An 18,653-nucleotide genomic window follows, 5' to 3' on the forward strand; every position below is an offset into this window, starting at 1 on the left:
CAAATTCACAATCTGTAAGCACTGTGAAATCCTAGAGAGCTCCCCAGAACGTGCCAGGCTTTATATACAGTGATTCAGTCCTAGCCAGTGCAGACAAGGATCCCTCCCGAGAGTCCGGTGAACTGACTCCATCTTCTGAAGTCTTCTCAGGACCCCTCACCCAGAGTGGAATCCCAACACTTTGGGCCCAAAGTCTTCTGGCAGAGCCATGCGGTCCGTCAGCCTTGCCGAATCAGAGGTGTCTCGAAGAAGGAAAACACTGGCTGTTCCTTCCGCTTGCGGCGTGCAGTGCAGTCACCCGAGAGGAGCAGTGGAGGCCAGTGGCGATACACCCCCTACAACCCTGGGGTTCCGGAGGACTCTCAATGGAGCTTTTTGTCCCCGCCCCACGAGTACGGTCTTTGTAGCGTGCCGGGCGGGGGCGGAGCGGGGCGGGGCGAAGTCAGGAGGGGGCGGGGCCGAAGACGAACTGGAGGCGGGGCGGGGCCGAGACGCGGGGGCGGGTAGGAGCAGGGCCAGACAGGGATAAGGGGAGAGGTGCTGGGGGGCAGGGCGGGGCGGTGCCAGGGACGGTGCGGAGGCTAGCGAAGGAGCGGGGCCGAGGACCGGCCGGAGGTGGGACGATGCTCGGGGAAGGGGAGGGTTTGAGGCGGAGCCAGACGGGGGCGGGGCCGTGGCGGAACCAGGCCGGGAACCCGGCCGAGGGAAGGCCGGAGGTGGGGCGGGAAGGAGGCAGGGGTTCCCGCGCCGGGGGCTCCGCCCCCGCGCCTACCTCTCCTCGCCCCTGCCCCGCGCGCGCCCCCGCGCGGCGCGCCCAACCATTTGCCGGTTGAGGGCGGGAGGCGGTGGCGGCTTCCCCGCCCCTTGCCCGCCTCTCCTTCCTGCCGCCGGCCCGCCCGCCAGCCCGCCCGTAGCCGGCCGCTGCGCGAGGGAGGAGACGGCGGTCGGAGTGGCGCGGGCAGCGGAGGTGCGGAGGGACGAAAGCCGACTGCGGAGAGATGCTGGGCGTGGCGGCAGGAATGACCAACAGGTAAGGGCCGGGCGCCGTCGCAACTGCGCTGCGCTCGGCACCCGCCACGTCGGCGGCGAACCAATTCCCCGGCCTTCCCGCGGGCCTGGGTGCCGGTCGTGGGTGGGCGGCCTCTCTCCCAGTGCTCCGGCCTCCGTCCGAGCCCCTCGGCGGCCGCGGAGCCGGGCGCAGAGCTGGGCCGTGTCCCCCCAGGCCCAGCCGCCCGCAGCCACGCTTCCGCACTACCCCCGCGGCGCACTCCGACCCGGGCTGGCGGCCCCTGGTGAGAGGTTCCACTAGTTATTGGTGACGTGTCCACTGTCGCCTAAACACTTCGAGGGCTTAGCACAGCACCCGACAACAGATGTTTGTTGAGCGAATAATTCATGTTCTAGCCGTTGGAACACGTTATACAGACCAGCGGCTCACAAACGTCTTGGTCTTAGCACCCATTTTAAAAAAATAGAAGAACTTTTTGCTTGTGATGGTTATGCCTATAGATATTTACTGGATTAGAAGTGAAAACTGAGACATTTAAAATATTTAATTCATTAAAGAAACAGGAAATCCGTGATATGTTAACAGACATAACATTTTTATGAAAATAGTATTTTCCTAAACAAAAAATCAGTGCAACGAATGGTGTTCTTTTACATTTTGCAAATCTCTTAAATGTCTAGCATAGTAGAAGGACAACCAGAGTTTCCTAAATGCTTTGCATTCAGTCTGTTGCGATGTGTTTTTTGACTGCACTGTGTGAAGAATATCTGGTCTTACACAAATACCTACCTAGTTGGAAAGGGAGGAGTGTTTTAATAGCTTTTGCAGATAATTGTGGATATTCTTTGCTACTACACTCAAACTAGATAAATGGTAGTTTCTTAAAGATTAGTTTGGATGTGGAATCTGAAGCCTTACCAGTGAACTTTTCACTCCTACATAAAAATTCACTGGTCTGATTTGCAGTGTGAATGGACTTGTTACCCATTGTAACATCATATGTTTGTCATTTGGAAAATATTGGTTCATAGAGTTAGGCAGATCTTCCAAATGCTGACACATTTCATCATACAATACCACTAGATAATATTTGTCAATATCACCACTGATTTCATTAGAAAAGTTTTGAAGTATTGAGAACCTGTCACACTCGAGGCGGTGGGAACAAGTTTCCTCTCATTCTGAAATTCACTCGAAAGTTTGATTTTTATTATTGGCAGGAAACTACTGTCAGTTGTTTTCCTCAAAGTGACAGGCTCACTTTTTTGAGTTCCAAGAAATGTCTACCAAATACAAGTCTAAAAACCATAGTTTATCACTTATTATTTCAAGTAAAAATGGTATACCATGAAGAAAGCATTTGATTGACCTCATCACTCAGTGACGCGTGCTTTTCCTGGAGACAACCATCTTACTTTGGTATGCAGCAGAACTGCTTTATGCATACCTCCCTTTTCATCACAAGTAACAAGAAGGTCAAGGGTCAAGATTTAATAATGTTAATAATTTGTACCACTTCATCCAGGACATTTTTTTGTTTTTGAAAAATTTACTGAATATTAAGTCGATACAAAATTTAAGATATAAGATATAGAGAATAATGTTACAGTGGCTACACAGTATGAATAAAGAATATAAATTGTTTCCTTTTAAGACCCTTGAACTGATCTAGTGTCCCTCCTTGATCTCATCCTGGTCCCATCCTGAATTTGCTGTTAGCAATCCTTTCCTTTTTTTCTTTTATTTTCTTTCTTTTTTTTTTTTTTTTTTGTATTAAGTACATTCATGTTGGATGACCATTACCACCATCCATCTATCTCTGGAATTCTTTTCCCCCTGCAAAACTGAAATTCTATACCCATTAAATAACAACTTTCTGTTCCTCCCTCCTGCCAGCCCCTGGTAACTCCTATTATGTTTTCTGTCTCTGATTTTGACTGTTCCAGGTAATTCATATAAATGGAATCAATCACACAGTATTTGTCTCTCTGTGATTGGCTTATTTCATTCACTTAGCATAATGTGCTCAGGGTTCAACCATGTTGTAGCATGTCAGAATTTCCTGACTTTTTAGAACTGAATAATATTCCATTGTATGTGTGCATTCATTTGTTTTATTTATTCATCCTTTGATGGTTACTTGGGTTGCTTCTGTGTTTTAGCTATTGTGAATAATGCTTCTATGAACATGGGTATGCATTCTTTAATTGAAATTTTTATAGATTCTGATGCAGTTATAAGAAATAATTCAGAGAGATCCAGTGTATCCTTTACCCAGTTTCCCCAATAATAATATTTTGCAAAGAAGTAGTATAGTATCACAACCATGTTGGTAGTAATACAATCCATCAGTCTTATTCAGATTTCCCAGTTGTAGTCATCTGGGTGTGTGTATGTGTATTTAGTTCTGTGTAATTTTACCACAAGTGTTGGTGCATGTGTCTATCACCACAGTCAAAATATAGAACAGTGAGTTCTAGCATCACAAGGATCCCTCATGTTGTCATGTTATACCCACACCCACCTCCATGTTTTCTTCCTCCTTCTTAAAGCCTGGAAACCACTCATCTGTTCAACATTTCTAAAATGTTGTCATTTCAAAATTTATATAAGTTGACTCATATAACCTTTTGGGATTGCCTTTTTTAAAATTCAGCTTAATTCCCTGGACATGCCTCCAAGTTGTGCATATCATAGTTCCTCATCATGGCTGAGTAGTACTCCATGCTACAAGTATGGAACAGTCTTTCGCCAGTTGAAGGACATTTAGGCTGTTTCCAGGTTTGGGCTCTTAGTAATAAAACTGCCGTGAACATTTGTGGACAGGTTTTTATGTAGATGCAAGTTTTCCTTTCTCTGGGATAAATATCCAAGAGTGCAATTTCTGGGTTGTATGGTAATTTCGTGTTTCACTTTCTAAGAAACTGCTGGACTATTCCGAAGTGGCTGTAGCATTTTTTCTTTCTTTTCTTTCTTTCTTTCTTTCTTTCTTTCTTTCTTTCTTTCTTTCTTTTTTTCTTGCTTGCTTGCTTGCTTTTCTCTTTCTTTTTCTTTCTTTCTTTAAGATTTTATTTATTTATTTGACAGAGAGAGGGACAGCGAGAGAGGGAACACAGGCAGTGGGGGAGCTGGAAAGGAATAGAAGCAGGCTTCCCGCTGAGTAGGGAGCCCCATGCGGGGCTCCATCCCAGGAGCCTGGGATAATGACCTGAGCCGAAGTCAGACGCTTAACGACTGAGCCACCCAGGCACCCTGTGGCTGTACCATTTTCATCAAGGATGTTTAAAAGGGAAGTTGGCATTCTTTTCCTGCAAGTCCGTGGAGGTAAAGAATTCAGTTGCACCACTTAGCAACCAGCACTTATACCCACCTTTGCTTTTGCATTATTAGTGAAAGTGTCACTGCAGTGCAAAAGACTACAGCAACTTTTTCAGAACTTCTTAGTAGTATTATGAAAAGAGATTTGATCTCCCAGACCTCTTGTAAAAGTCTTGGAGATACCTCCACCACCTCTACCTCCTCCAGGGTTTTGAGACCACATTTGGAGAACCGCTGATAATGACATAATCCTAAATGATGAGGGAGGTGGATATTTGGTATATTTTTAAAAGACTATATAGAAAGATTTTTCTTAAAATATGTATTAAAGGCTTGTTGTTCTGTGTGCTCTCTAGTTTGGGGGAGTTTTAGTGGGACTTACTAAGACTTGAAGAACCACTACAAAAAAAAGCAGTTTTCTGCTCTTAAGGATTTTCCTGACAAGATAGCCAGTGTTGTTATGAAAAGGAAAAATGTCATGGCAGTGAGTACTAAAACTTCAGTGCTCTGTGCCTTTTTGTATGGGTGAGGAAGTTGGGCTCTTCATTTTTAAGAAAACCAGTGAAAATTAGGTGGTGGAAAGATAACCATCAGTTCTGGTTGTTCCATGCCCTACAAGCTTAGAGAAAACAACTGATCAGGACTGTTGTCTTTGAATTTTTTTAAAAAGTTTTATCATTGACATACAACATTATATTAGTTTCAGATGTACAAATATACAACATAGTGATTAGAGAGTTCCATACATTGCAAAATACCACAATAATAAATGCAATTATCATCTGTCACCATACAATGTTATTACAATATTATTGATTATATTCCCTCTGTTGAGCTTTTCATCCCCTTGACTTATTTTAGAACTGGAAGTTTGTACCTCTAAATCCCCTTCTCCTGTTTTGCCCTTGTTCCCAGTCCTCCACCCTGACACCGCCCCCCCCAACACACACACAACCAACCACCAGTTTGTTCTCTGTATTTATGAGTCTGTTTCTGTTTGGTTTGTTCACTTTTTATATTTGGATTCCACATATTATCATTCCCATCCCTTTCCTCTGTGGTGACCCCTGGAACCATCTTCTGGACAGCTCTTTCTCTTGGCAAATGTGGGTACAGCACTTGAGCTTTCCTTTCTTCCTAGAGAGGGCCTTTCTGCCCCTTCATTGGGTCAGAGAACCTTCAACAGCTAAAGCAGATCTATAATGGGAGAGCAAAGCTTTGCTCTTAGAGTCTCTATTTTTTTTTAAAGATTTTATTTATTTATTTGAGAGAGAGAATGAGAGAGAGAGGGAGAGAGAGAGAGAGAGAGAGCATGAGAGGGGGGAGGGTCAGAGGGAGAAGCAGACTCCCCGCAGAGCAGGGAGTCCGATGTGGGACTCGATCCCAGGACTCCAGGATCATGACCTGAGCCGAATGCAGTCGCTTAACCAACTGAGCCACCCAGGTGCCCCCTAGAGTCTCTATTTTTAATAGTGTTATGTTTGTTCTTCAGATAATCATTTAAATAAACCCCAGTGTAGGTCGTGTTCTTAGTTAAGGTTGCACTTCATAGAAGGCAAAACATCTCAGGCTGTTTGTCGATTTTACATTTCTTGTAATTATGCTTTAAGCTGTGGTTTCCCACCCACAGGAATATCCTCTACATTACATGCTGGACTGTTGCCATGTTACCTTCTAAAAATTTCAATTTTAAGATACTTGAGAAGCAAGGGCTGTTCTACCTGCTGCACACACTGCATTCTGCCCCACAGTGGTTTTACCCCCCCCATACCAGTATCATCTCTTCTCTTTTATTTGATCTCATCAGACATTTCCGCACTGGAGTTCACCGGGGGAGAGGAGGAAGCATTTTCCTGCATATTTCTTTATTTTTTTCATGTTGGAGCATATTTTGGAGTTTGAGGAGTCCACAAGAAAATTTAACATAGATAGGGGTTGGGAAGTTATAGATAAATCAGGCTCTGAATAGTGTGTTCTGTGTGGGGTAGGAAAAAGGGTGCTAGAAATTGAGTTTGAATGCTGACGGATGTGTTGGGGGTGGGAGACACCTGAAGTCTGGAGTCTTACCAGGATGTCTGAGGGGTAGATATGATAAAGTGAGAGAAAGGATTAAAGATGTTTATAAAAAATGTTTACATACACACACAGTCTCTGTGTACAAATATGGAATCATACTCATACTGTTCTGCAATTACTTTTTTTAGGATTTTTAAAAAATGTAAAATACATATAACAAAATGTACCATCTTAATAATTTTTCAGTGTGCATTCAGTGGCATTAAATACATTCAGACTGGTGTGCTGCCATTGCCATTAGCCATCTCCAGAACTTTCTCATCATCCCACACTGAAACTCCAGGTGATTAAACAATGTTTCCTCATTTCTGGCAATTTTTTTTAATTTAATAAGCTGTCTTACAGGTTTTCCTGTGTAGCATATCTAGATCTACCATAATTTTTTAACTTTAGATTTAATGACTGTATAGTAGTTCACAGTATACGTGTGATAGATTTATATAACCAGCCCTTGATGGACATTTTGGTTCCAGGTTTTTGTTATTTCAAGTCCGTTAAACATCCGTGCCAGTGTTTCTGTAGGAGATCCCTGAGTGGGTGTGCATGGATGGTTGGGCCCATGTTCTAATCCCAGCTCTGTCCCTTCATGGCTCTATGGCCCTACCCAAGTCAGCCTCCTTAAGGCTTATTTTCTTTTTTCTTTCAAGATTTTATTTATTTGACAGAGAGAGACAGTGAGAGAGGGAACACAAGCAAGGGGAATGGGAGAGGGAGAAGCAGACTTCCTGCTGAACAGGGAGCCCAATGCGGGGCTTGATCCCAGGACCCTGGGATCATGACTCGAGCCAAAGGCAGACGCTTAACGACTGAGCCACCCAGGCACTCCAAGGCTTATTTTCTTAATTTATAAAGTAATACCATCTATCTCAGAGAGTTGTTGTGAGAATTAAATATGAAGGCCAATATAAACATTTCTGAAAGATACAAATGAAACTGTTAGTAATTGTTGCCTCTGGAGAGGGTGTCTAGGAATCTAAGGAGTTTAGGAATCTAGAATGAGAGGGAAATTTTTTTTACTATATACCTTTTTGTACTGTTTTGATTTTTTTAACCATGTGCATGGAATCTGACATCATGCCAGGAACATAGTAGATGCTCAGTTAATGGTAACTATAGCTGTTGATGTTGATTTTTTCTATCATCCTGGTTCTTTTTTCCAAGCTTACAACTTCTGACTTCACTGTTAATGGCACTGATACAGTCACTTGCAGTTTCTTCCATTTTTTCACTCTCTGTACCCACATTCTTGCCGAGTTCCTACCGTAGAATTTTCTTTGAGTCCATACTGCTCTTTCTCATTCCTTTCTTTCTTCTTTTTCACCCTCATTCTGATTCTCTTTCAAGTGAATGTGAGATAACAATAAGGCTGGGAAAGACTTTAGAGAATACAAAATAAAATACATATGCATATTAAACATTTGAGGTGGAACACACAATTCTGTGTGCGTTCCTGTTTGTCATTTAAATGTTGATAAAGTACAGATTCTTTTAAAGGTGTTATAGGATTTGTGGTAGCATTTTTGTAGTATATGCTCTTTGTTAGCATGTACTGAAAAGACAATTACAGTAACATGAAGATTAAGAAATTTGCCTAGCATTTAAAAAATGGCTTCATATGTGAAAAAGTTAGAATCTACTAATATACTCAACACTTTTGTGCATCTACTACAGTAGTCCACTCAACTCTTCCTTTATTTTTTAGGTCTGGAGTTGCATAGAGAGGTAATTTTATTTACCTCTCTTCAAGGCCACAAAGTGAGTTAATAGGGTCAGGACTAGAGCCCAAATTTTGAAGGTAGTGTGGAGTCCTCTCTGCTGTATTACACTAGTTTGTTCTGTTACTTCATTCAAAGTGCATTGTTATGGTTTGTTACATATATATTTTATCTTCCTATCTAGATTGTAAGTGCCTTGAGGGCTGAGACTTTGATATTTCTGAGCCCCATTAACATAGTGGTTCTGGAAATGTCTGAATGAATTACTAAATGTTGCCTTAGATTGTTCTATTGCAAAGGTCTTGGATGTCCCCCTCTTTCAAGTGGATTCCTTTTGTGAAATGTGTTCTTGGGGACATGGGATTCGTAGGCATACATGATGGTAATTGTATTTCGTCATTCCCAGAAACTTGGGTCTTCTTGCCCACCCATGTCCACTGCCCCCACATGGCACAGTCTGAGAGATTCTTTCCTATTGACAGACTTCTTTACTGATGCATCAGTTACGCGACAAATACACCAGCTGCTTAAACAGATTGTAAATTATTTCTCATTGGCAAATGTTGTAGTTGTTGGTTTTGTTTTGTGAAAGCTGGGCACATTGCTACCCCTTATGGAATCTGCTTTACTAATACAGTACGGGAGAGAGGGTGGGCAGTTGCTGCCTCTCCCATAGCTTGTTGCTCCTCCTTCTCAATGCAGCATATTCCACAGCATTTTTAATATGCAAGGTGCAGTGCAGGTGCAACTGTAGAGACCAAAAAGGCAGAGAAGACATGGTCCCAGCTCTCGAGTATCTTTCAGTTTAACTAGTCTGTCATTCATGTTGGCTCCAGATTTTCCTAAAGCAGCACTTTGATCATATTACTCCACCTTTCAAAATATTAAGAGGACTTCTTAATTGCCTGCCAAATAAAGTCCAAAGTCTAGAGCCTAAAGTTTAATGCTCTTTGTGGTCTGGCCCCAGCCTGTCTGATAGCTTTGTCACCCACTGTTCCCTTAGTCTTTATTTCACTAAACTCTCACTTGTTTGCCATTTTCTGAAAACATCTAGTGTTTCCCATCTCTGTGTCTTTGCTCATGCTGTTCTTTTGGGCCAGAAAATCATCTTCTCCTGTGTCTTCTTGGAACTTGGGACAGAATTGCCACTTCTCCCATGAAATAATGAGTTTCTGGAACACTTATTGAGCCCTTGTTGTATGGTTAGGGAGTTAGGGATTTGGAGCTTGTATCTGCTCTCCCAAAGCATTTTGACTTCATTTTTGGTAGTTACCAGCTTTTGTTTTGTGTTATCATTGTTGGTATATATATGTCTAATCTTTTTGGCCAAATTGTTATCTCTGAAAGTAAAGGAATGTCTTAAAATTCGTTAAATGTCCAAAGAATAACAAACTAGATTTAAATGAACTTTATTTCTCCTTTTATTCCTTCATTTGTCAGTGAACTGAAAAGTTCAGAGTTGGTTCTGCTTAGTGCCTCTGCCATCGTTTGAATAAAGCCACCGAACTTTGAGTAAGACAAGAGAACTTTCACATTTGGTTTAACTTAATTCTACAGTGTAATGTATACTAGTGGCAGAGACCCAGCACCCACAGAACATTGGGAAGAAATTCAAATGGTGTTTAGTCATCCCTGCTTAGATGATTTCATTTCACTGCCAGGCCACTCATTTGAAAGCTTTCTTAGTGATAACCACTTTTTATTAATTACCTACTTTGACAAAAGGTACTTTAAAGGTGTTGAACATCTATGTAACAGATCTTACCTTCACAGCCACACCACGAAGTAGAGTGTTTAATGCCCATTTTACAGACGAGGGTATTAAGTTCAAGAGGCAAAGAGCTCACCAGGTCACACATGAGTGACAGCACTGGCGTTCACACTGTCGTCCCCCCAGAGGCCTGTGGCTCCTCCATTCACTTCACTGTTCAGTTGGTCAGAGCTCTCTGTAGTTCTTTGCTGAGATTTGAAGGTTTTTCTTTTACCTTAGCATGCCAACCAGCCTATTCAGTTTTATTCCCCACTACTCTTTCTTTTCATCATCTTATTGCCAGACATACCACAGTACTTCTTTTTGAACTTGGTTTTTCCTTTTTTGTAGTGTAGAGAGTTCCAAAGCTTGTGCTCAAGGCCCAGCCTAAGCTCTTCTGTCCCGAAGATGACTTCCCTGGCTGCTTCTACCTCTTATTAGTCTTTTCTTTCTTGGCGTCCTAGAGAACATATTGGATAAGATTAAACTCTTTACTTAAATTTAGTGTGTAGGTACTTGTGTGCAACACACAAATGTCTGCTATTTTAATTTAGAACTCTTGGCTCTGCTTGCATGTAATAAAATAGTTTTTACAAATTTGAAGACATAGTTCCAATTCACTGTGCATTCATTGTGTATACTGTGCTGTGGGCTCTGAAGCATATCATTATAATATAGTGAGGGATCACACTTTGTATATACAAGTAGCATAGGAGGAGTTTTAAAAGCCTTTTAGAAATTTAAAGGAGGAAATGATCATTTGTCACCAGTTATTGTAGATTTATTGTTATTTACTTAATATGTGAGGATCAGTCAAATGTTTGTTGAGCTCTCCCAGGAGGTAGAGACGTATCAGTCATGGCAGTGTTCAACCTGAGGCTGGTTTATTTGGAATGTTGAATCCAGTATAGCAGTACTCTCAGAACATGGGCTGCAGACCATCGACATGGGGTTCATACTAACTGCAGATTATTCATCCTATTCTCATACTTCTTGGGGGGGGGCAATGTCATGATATCTGTACTTTAAAATTTTTTGTTATGGAGAATTTCAGATATATATAAAAAATAGACTAATATATCCCCATGTGCTACCACTCAGCTGCAATAATTATTGCCTGATGGTAAATCTTTGACTCATTCCTCTTTTTTCATTTCTCTCTTTCCTATGTCATATCATAAAGATTTTAATATGTATCCTTAAAAAATAAAGGCTCTTCTAAAAAAAACTTTGAAATGTAACTACAACATCATTATCACACCTGAAAAAGATTACTAACAATTCCTTGATATCATCAACTACCCAGTTAGTGTTCAACTTTCCATTTATCTCAAGCATCCATTTTATTTTATAGTTTTTCTGAATTGGGATCTAAGAAAGGTTTACATGTTTGATAGATTGATAAATCTGTTAGTCTCTGTTGTTCATCAGACCCAGCAGCATGGTCAATTCTCTGGGTTTTCTTTTTACCTTATATATTCCAATCTTAGAGCTGAAGAATCTGGCAGTCTGGAAATGCCACCGGATGCAAACCAAAAAGCCACAACAAAGGACCGCTCTCTCTAGCCAAGGACCAAGAGAGAGAAAGTCTAACAAGACATAAAACATTTAGATAGTATGTGCTCTACTCCAACCAAACACCCATGAAAAACTGTGGTCACATCCCTACTCATGCTGGTGAAGTCCAAGTGGGGAGCCTAGACTTGCGTCCTCACCAGGCTGGAACCTGACACTCCCACCACCCCTGTCATGGTGGGGTCAGGAAGAGGCCAACTAGGGAATCAGGACTTTCATCCTCACTGGTAATTACCATCCCCCCACTCCATTATCGGTGTCAGTGCAGACAATGTAGGGAACTAAAACTCTCATCCTTGCCCACCATTAATGAAGAGTTCCCGTCTTGTGTGTCAACAGAGGCCAGATGAGGAGCCCATATTTCTCCCTCTGTCTGGCAGTAATGAGGGAGCTCCTTTGCTAGAGAGATTTCAGAAAAAGCCAGTTTCATAACACAATAAAAATATTCATGTTTTATTAGGAAAACATTTGTCATATCAAGAACCAAGAAAATCTTAAAGTGAAGAAAAAAAGACAATAAACAGATCTCAGCACCAACATGACAGAGATGTTAAAATTATCTGACAAAGATTTTAAAGCAGTCATAATAAAAATGTTTTAGTAAGCAATTGTGAAGATGCTTGAAACAAATGAAGAAGTAGAAAGCCTCAGCAAAGAAATAGAAGATAAGATATAAAGAAGATTCAAATGGAAATTCTGCCACTGAAAAATATAATAATGAAAATAAAAAGTTCAGTGGAGGGCTCAGCAGTGGATAGGTTCAACTGAACGGGACTGAAGAAAGAATCAGTGAACTGGAAGAATAAAATACTAGAAATTACCCAGTGTGAACGACAGAGAGAAAATAGACCTGGGGGGGGAATGGGGGGAGGCCACAGAACAAAGCCTCCAGGGACTTGTGGAACTATAAAAAAAAGAGCTAATATTTGTGTCATTTGAATCCTGAAAGGAGAGGGAAAGACAGTGGGGTAGAAAAATACTAGAGGAAATAATGGCTGAAAATTTCCCCAAATTGGCAAGAAATGTAAATGCACCAACTCAAGAAGCTGCATAAACCACAAACAGGATAAACCCAAAGAAATTCCGGCCAAGACACATGATTAAACTTCTGAAAACTAAAGACATAAAAAAAAACCTTGAAAGTAGGAAAAAAATGACATTTTGTCTTTATACGAAATATCCAACTCTTGGTTTTAGCCCAGGTCATGATCTCAGGGTCCTGGGATCGAGCCCCTCATTGGGCTCCAAGCTCATCAGGGAGTCTGCTTCTGGATTCTTTCTCTCCATCGGCCCCTCCCCTGCTCATGCTCATTCTAAAATAAATAAATAAATATTAAAAAAAAAAGAATTAGAGCAGAAATCTGTGAAATTGAAAACAGGAAATGAATAGAGAAAATCAATAAAACCAAAAGCTTGTTCTTGGAAAAGTTCAACAAAAGTGATAAGGCTATATCTAGGCTAAGAAAAAAAGAGAAGACATAAATTACTAATATCAGAAATGAAAGAGGGGATATCACTACAGATCCCAATGAAATCAAAAGGGTAATAAAGGAATACAATGAACAATGCCCACACATTTGATAATTTACTAGAAATGGACCAATTCCATGAAAGACACAATCTGCTAAAACTCACACAAGAAAAAGTAGATGATCTGAATAGGCCTGTATCTATTGAAAGAAACTGAATCAATATATAATAATCTTCCAAAACAACTCCAGTCCCATATGGGTTTACTGGTGAATTCTATTATGCCATTTTTCTACAGTCTTTCAGAGGATAAAACTAGAAGGAATACTTCCCAACACTTTCTATGAAGCTTGTACTATCCTAATACCAAAGTCAGATAAAGGCATTACAAGAAAAGGAAACTTCAGACCAGTATCTCTTATGAACATAGATGTAAAAGTTATCAACAAAATATTAGCAAATTGAATCCAAAAAAGTATAAAAAGAATTACACATCATGACCAAATGGGATTATCCTAGGTATGCAAGATTGGTTTAACATCCAGGAAACAACTTTATTCATAATGCCCAAATACTAGAAACACCTCAGATGTCCTTCAGCAGGTAAATGCTTAAATGAAGTATAGTTCCTCTGTCTCATGAAATACTATTCAGCAATAAAAAAGAATAGGCTATTGATTTTTGTACAAGTTTGGATGGATCTTGAGATCCTTGAGGGCATTATACTGAATGAAATAAAAAGCCAATCTCAAAAGGTCACATACTGTGTGGTTCAATTTATATAACATTTTCTAAATATCAGAATTATAGAGATGGAAAACATTAGTGGTGGCCAGGGATTAAGAGGAGATGGGGATGGGGACAGAGGTTGGAGGGAAGTAGGGCATGGGTATGAAAGGGCAACATGGGGGACCCTTGTGGTGATGGAATGTTTTGTATCTTCACTCTACTAATACTAGTATCATTGCTGTGATTTTAGTGTGCTACATTTTTGTAAGATGTTACCATTTGAAGAAACTGGGTAAAGTGTATGTATAATTTCTTAGAACTGCATGTGAATCTACAATGATCTTAAAACATTTAATTTTTTTAAAAGATTTTATTATTTGACAGAGACAGAGCACAAGCAGGGGGAGCAGGAGAGGGAGAAACAGGCTCCCCGCTGAGTAGGGAGCCCAATGCGGGGCTCGATCCCAGGACTCTGGGATCATGACCTGAGCCGAAGGCAGATGCTTAACCGACTGAGCCACCCAGGTGCCCCAGAACATTTAATTTTTTAAAAAATGCATGTTTGCCTAAATGGGCAACAGTTAACATTTTTCCATCTGTTCCCCACTGAAACTTTTATAGACTTATTATACTGCTATAATTTTCCCAGACCATGCCTATTCTTAATTTTCATGGAAATTCTCTAAAAGTAAAATGGAGAGTCAGTTAGGGTAGGGAAAATAAATGTGTTTTGAGGACACCTGGATTAAATTATTGAGCTGTTCATTTCCTGCCTCACTTACCAAAAGCAGAGAGATATAGGACATTGAAGTGGTTATCTGGGTAATCCAGACTCCCTGTGTTGGACCCTCATGTCTTCAAAAGGGAATGGTTGAAAGGTCTTTTTTTCACATTTCTCTGTTTCTGTCAGAAACACAGGCTGGCTTCTCCAGATGCTGAATATCTAATTGAGAATTAGAGTGTTTAAAATTTGACATTTTGCATGGAAAGTTATAATTCCATCTCAGGTGCTTCTGCAGCAGAACTCAGTAATAATCTTTTCAGAGCTTCTGACTTGTTTGGAAAGGCTCCCACGTTGTAAGATTGTCTGGAGCTGTACATTGCTGGCATTGCATCAACTGAGACATCAGACTGTCAATCATGACTTGTGTATTTAATAATATGTTAAGAACCATTGGCTGGTTCTTCAGTGCTTTGGAATTGATTACATATTTAGTCTTGTTCCCCAATCCTTACCTTTCTAGCTCCACTTGAGATTCATCCACCCCTACCCCCAACTGCCCTGGAGATGTGTGTTCTACACTTCCAGAGCTGTTTGAAATTAGGACTTACCTTTTTCTTTTGTTCCTTCATGTTTTTACATACCCTGTTTCCCCAACATTTTGTGTCCTTAGAGGCATTCCTAATCTTTCAAGATTCATTTCAAAAATCATCTTTTCCATGATATTATCCCTGATAATACATTTCCCTCTTCGTTACCCAGGGAAATGTTACACATGTCTTTCTCTCCACTACCTTGTTTATTCTTAACATACAGTAACTCCTATGGTGTGAAACCTGGCATATAGCACATAAGGGGCTATTTTCCACTTTAGACTCTGATTTCCTTCCGGGAAATAATTTTTCTCCATTCACCTTTGTGTTCCAAGATCTAGCAAGAGTGCCTGACATTAGGTGCTCAATAAGTAAATGAGTTAGAGAAATATGAACATTCTTATTTTCACACTAAAAACTGGAGGTTTGGAAATTTAAAATATGTATTCAGAGTACAAGGCTGACCTAGGAGGAACTGGAGCTTGGATCTAGTAACTGACTTAAAGAATAATGGTTTTGCTATCTGGGGTGTCTGGCCCATTGACATTAGTATACCTTGCACCTTACTGAAATGAAAAGAGCCATATGTTTTCACTCATCTGTGCCAATTAGACATTACAAATGGGAAATGGCACACATGGAGAGTAAGAGCATTGATTCTGGAGCTAAACTGTCTGTGCTCATATCCCAGCTTCTTACCTGTTGGTAATTGCCTGACTTCTCTCTGCCTCATGTGTAAAATTAGGGTAATAGTACTCATCTCCTGTGATTGTCATCGTTAAACAAGTTACCATGTGTAAAACATTTAGAACAGTGCCTAGCACGTTAGGCACCCTGTGTGTTGCTGACAAAAATGGAGAAATGAAGAATTCCTTAATTAACTTGGAAATGTGAGAACTCTTTGAGCTCATAGGTCATGCAAAAATAGGCGGCAGGCCATACTGTGTAGACTTTCAGTCTAGATCATTAATTCTTTAAGAGGTTGCAAAGTGGTGATATTGTTTAAGACATTTCATGTCCAGGCTGCAGTACTTTTGCATGTCATCCTTGCGCAGGGGCCATGCTAATCTTCTCTGTATCATTCCAATTTTAGTATATGTGCTGCCAAAGCGAGCACGAGGCTGCAGTACTTTTAAAAAGAGAAGCTTTCTCCCAGTTGACTAATTTGATAACCCACTGGCACAACTTGACAGATCGCAAATGTTATTATATAATAGAGTCCAGTCCCCTACTCAATAATATGTATGTTACTTTACCATATATCACTTTTGTACTATACTGGGCATGAGATCTGTGCTCAGAAAAGTACATTGTCCCTGGTACCTACGTAATACTTTTTGTTTTACAAGCACTTCAGTTAGAGTTGAGATCCCACATTCTCTTGGGCCAGTGTTTTTACCTCATTCTCAGGCTGCCTCTCTACTCTTTAAGAGTATGTTGCTCTTGCAGTGTGAGCCCCTCTGGTTAAGGTGGTATCTGGAAGCCCATTGGAGTGTGGATAACTTCCTGCTCACACCTAGTGATCCCTGTTTATTGGCCAATTGCCACACCATTGAAGGATGTAGTTAATGTTTGTGTCGTTTATAGCTGAACTAGCAAAGCCTAGCTGTTCATTACTTAGCAAACCTGTCTCTAAATTGGGTGACCCTTTTTAAGGCAGTGGTAGAGGGGAGCCTGGGTGGCTCAGTCATTAAGTGTCTGCCTTCAGCTCAGGTCATGATCCCAGGGTCCTGGGATTGAGCCCCATATTGGCTCCCTGCTCAGCAGGAAACCCACTTCTCCCTCTCCCACTCCCCCTGCTTGTGTTCCCTCTCTCGCTGTCTCTCTCTCTCTGTCAAATAAATAAAATCTTTAAAAAAAAAAAAGGCAGTGGTAGAAATAGTTTCATGTTGAATATAATGTAGAGTTTAAAATGTCCAATGAGAGATATGAAAAAAAATCTGTAAAGGGCAAAATAAGTTGCTTATGAAGACTTTTTAAAAGCACTTGCAAATCATTTGAATGATAATTATGTCCATTTTTTTAATGGAAAGCAACATTTCCTGAATGATGCTTGTGTTTTAATTAAAATTTTCTCCAGTTTTTTTTAAGATTTTATTTATTTATTTATTTATTTGAGAGAGCGAGCTTGCACCAGCAGTGGGAGGGGCAGAGGGAGAAGCAGATTCCCTACAGAGAGGGGAGCTGGACTCCTGGGATCATGACCTGAGCCAAAGGCTTAACCAACTGAGCCACCCAGGTGCCCCCTCTCTCTTTTTTTTTTTTTTAAGATTTTTTATTTATTTGAGAAAGAGAGTGCAAGCAGGAGGGAGGGGCAAAGGGAGAGAGAGGGAGAGAGAGGCAGACTCCCCACCGAGCATGGAGCCCTAACCAGGCTTGAGCTTACGACCCTGAGATCATGACCTGAGCCAAAATCCAGAGTTAGTTGCTTAACCACCTGAGCCACCCAGGTGCCCCAAAATTTGCTTCTTTTCAATAGATGCCTTTTCTGACTGTAATTGTGACTAATGTGCAACTGAGGAGATTAAAGGACTGATTTAGAGTTCTGATTTCATTACATGATAAGAAGAAAGAATGGTGGACTTCATCAGGTAGAGTTGTGTTTGAAGTTAAATTTAATATACATTTTGAGGGGTGCCTGGGTGGCTCAGGGTTAAGCGACCAACTCTTGGTTTCAGCTCAGATAATGACCTCAGGGTCCTAAGATGGAGCACCGCATGGGGCTCTGCAGTCAGCAGGGAGTCTGCTTGGGATTCTTTACCTCTTCCTCTCCCTCCCCGTCGGCCCTTCTCCCCCAACCTCATGCACATTCTCTCTCTCAAATAAATAAATAAATAAATAAAACCTTTAAAATATATACACATTTTGAGTAAAGCTTTTTCCTCACTCTTGGATTACAAATGGCAGTTAGAGTCTGACTTCCCATGCAGCTGGTGTGCTTCCACACTTAGTGATCATGGGTTTGAACTTGAAGTTGCTGGGAAGGAGACCAGTCATATTCCAGGGTGCTAGACAACCAGGCAGGACTTGGTTGAGAATTACCAGCATCCTCCATGTCATCACTGAAGGACAATGTGGGGGAAAGGTGGAATTTGGTGAGCTTGAGAATGTCTGTTCAATCTCTTAGAACATGGTGGTGAGAGAATCTTCAGCACAGGCTTGCCAGCTGCTGGCTCCAAGTGGCTGGACACCCTCTGAGGTAGTGGTTCAGATTTTGGTCTTGGGCTCCCAGAGACAGAAACAGTCACATAAAAACAGATAAAAACAGAAGTAGTCATATTAAAATGACATGTGCTAAGCCCGTAATTAAAGAAGGGACCTTTGGCATTTTGACTTAGGCCTTCTGCCCAGCTAAAGCATATAAATATAGGTTAAAATTTAGCATGATTCCTCAGGCTTGACTTGAATGCCTGTCTCTTATTCTAATGGGAAAGTTTAGAACAAAATAAATATTCATTCACTACATTCAAATTTTCTCATTTAAAGAGTGTGTGGGAAAATGATGTACAAAATATCACAGTTTAGGGTCATTGCCCACATTAAAATACATCTATGGATTCCCTTGGGTTTTAGGGAATTGCTGTCAGAATAGGTCTTTCTTTGGAATACAGTGTAAATTTTGTCGCAGTAAAGCACGTTTTAGGGAATATCATGTAGTCTTCTTTAGAATCTTAAAATGGAGTAATTCATCCATCAA

At 40.9% G+C, this 18,653-nt stretch overlaps 1 protein-coding gene and 1 non-coding gene across 2 annotated transcripts in view; one reads left to right on the forward strand and one right to left on the reverse strand.

The window, feature by feature from the left end:
• Positions 1-814: 814 nt before the first annotated feature.
• Positions 815-18,653, forward strand: part of LIMS1 (LIM zinc finger domain containing 1) — a 151,191-nt gene continuing 133,352 nt past the window's right edge. The window contains exon 1 of the mRNA XM_025869107.2: positions 815-1,030. Within this exon, the coding sequence (XP_025724892.1) occupies positions 999-1,030 (32 nt within the window). The 5' untranslated portion in view covers positions 815-998. The remainder of the gene's footprint in view (positions 1,031-18,653) is intronic.
• On the reverse strand, positions 15,962-16,073 carry LOC112821742 (U6 spliceosomal RNA). The gene has a single exon (XR_003207523.1). It is a non-coding gene; the product is annotated as a U6 spliceosomal RNA (small nuclear RNA).

This window comes from Callorhinus ursinus, unplaced genomic scaffold, assembly GCF_003265705.2.
Source record: "Callorhinus ursinus isolate GAN/ISIS: 27379988/994484 unplaced genomic scaffold, GSC_fseal_2.0 scaffold10, whole genome shotgun sequence".
NCBI lineage: Eukaryota > Metazoa > Chordata > Mammalia > Carnivora > Otariidae > Callorhinus > Callorhinus ursinus.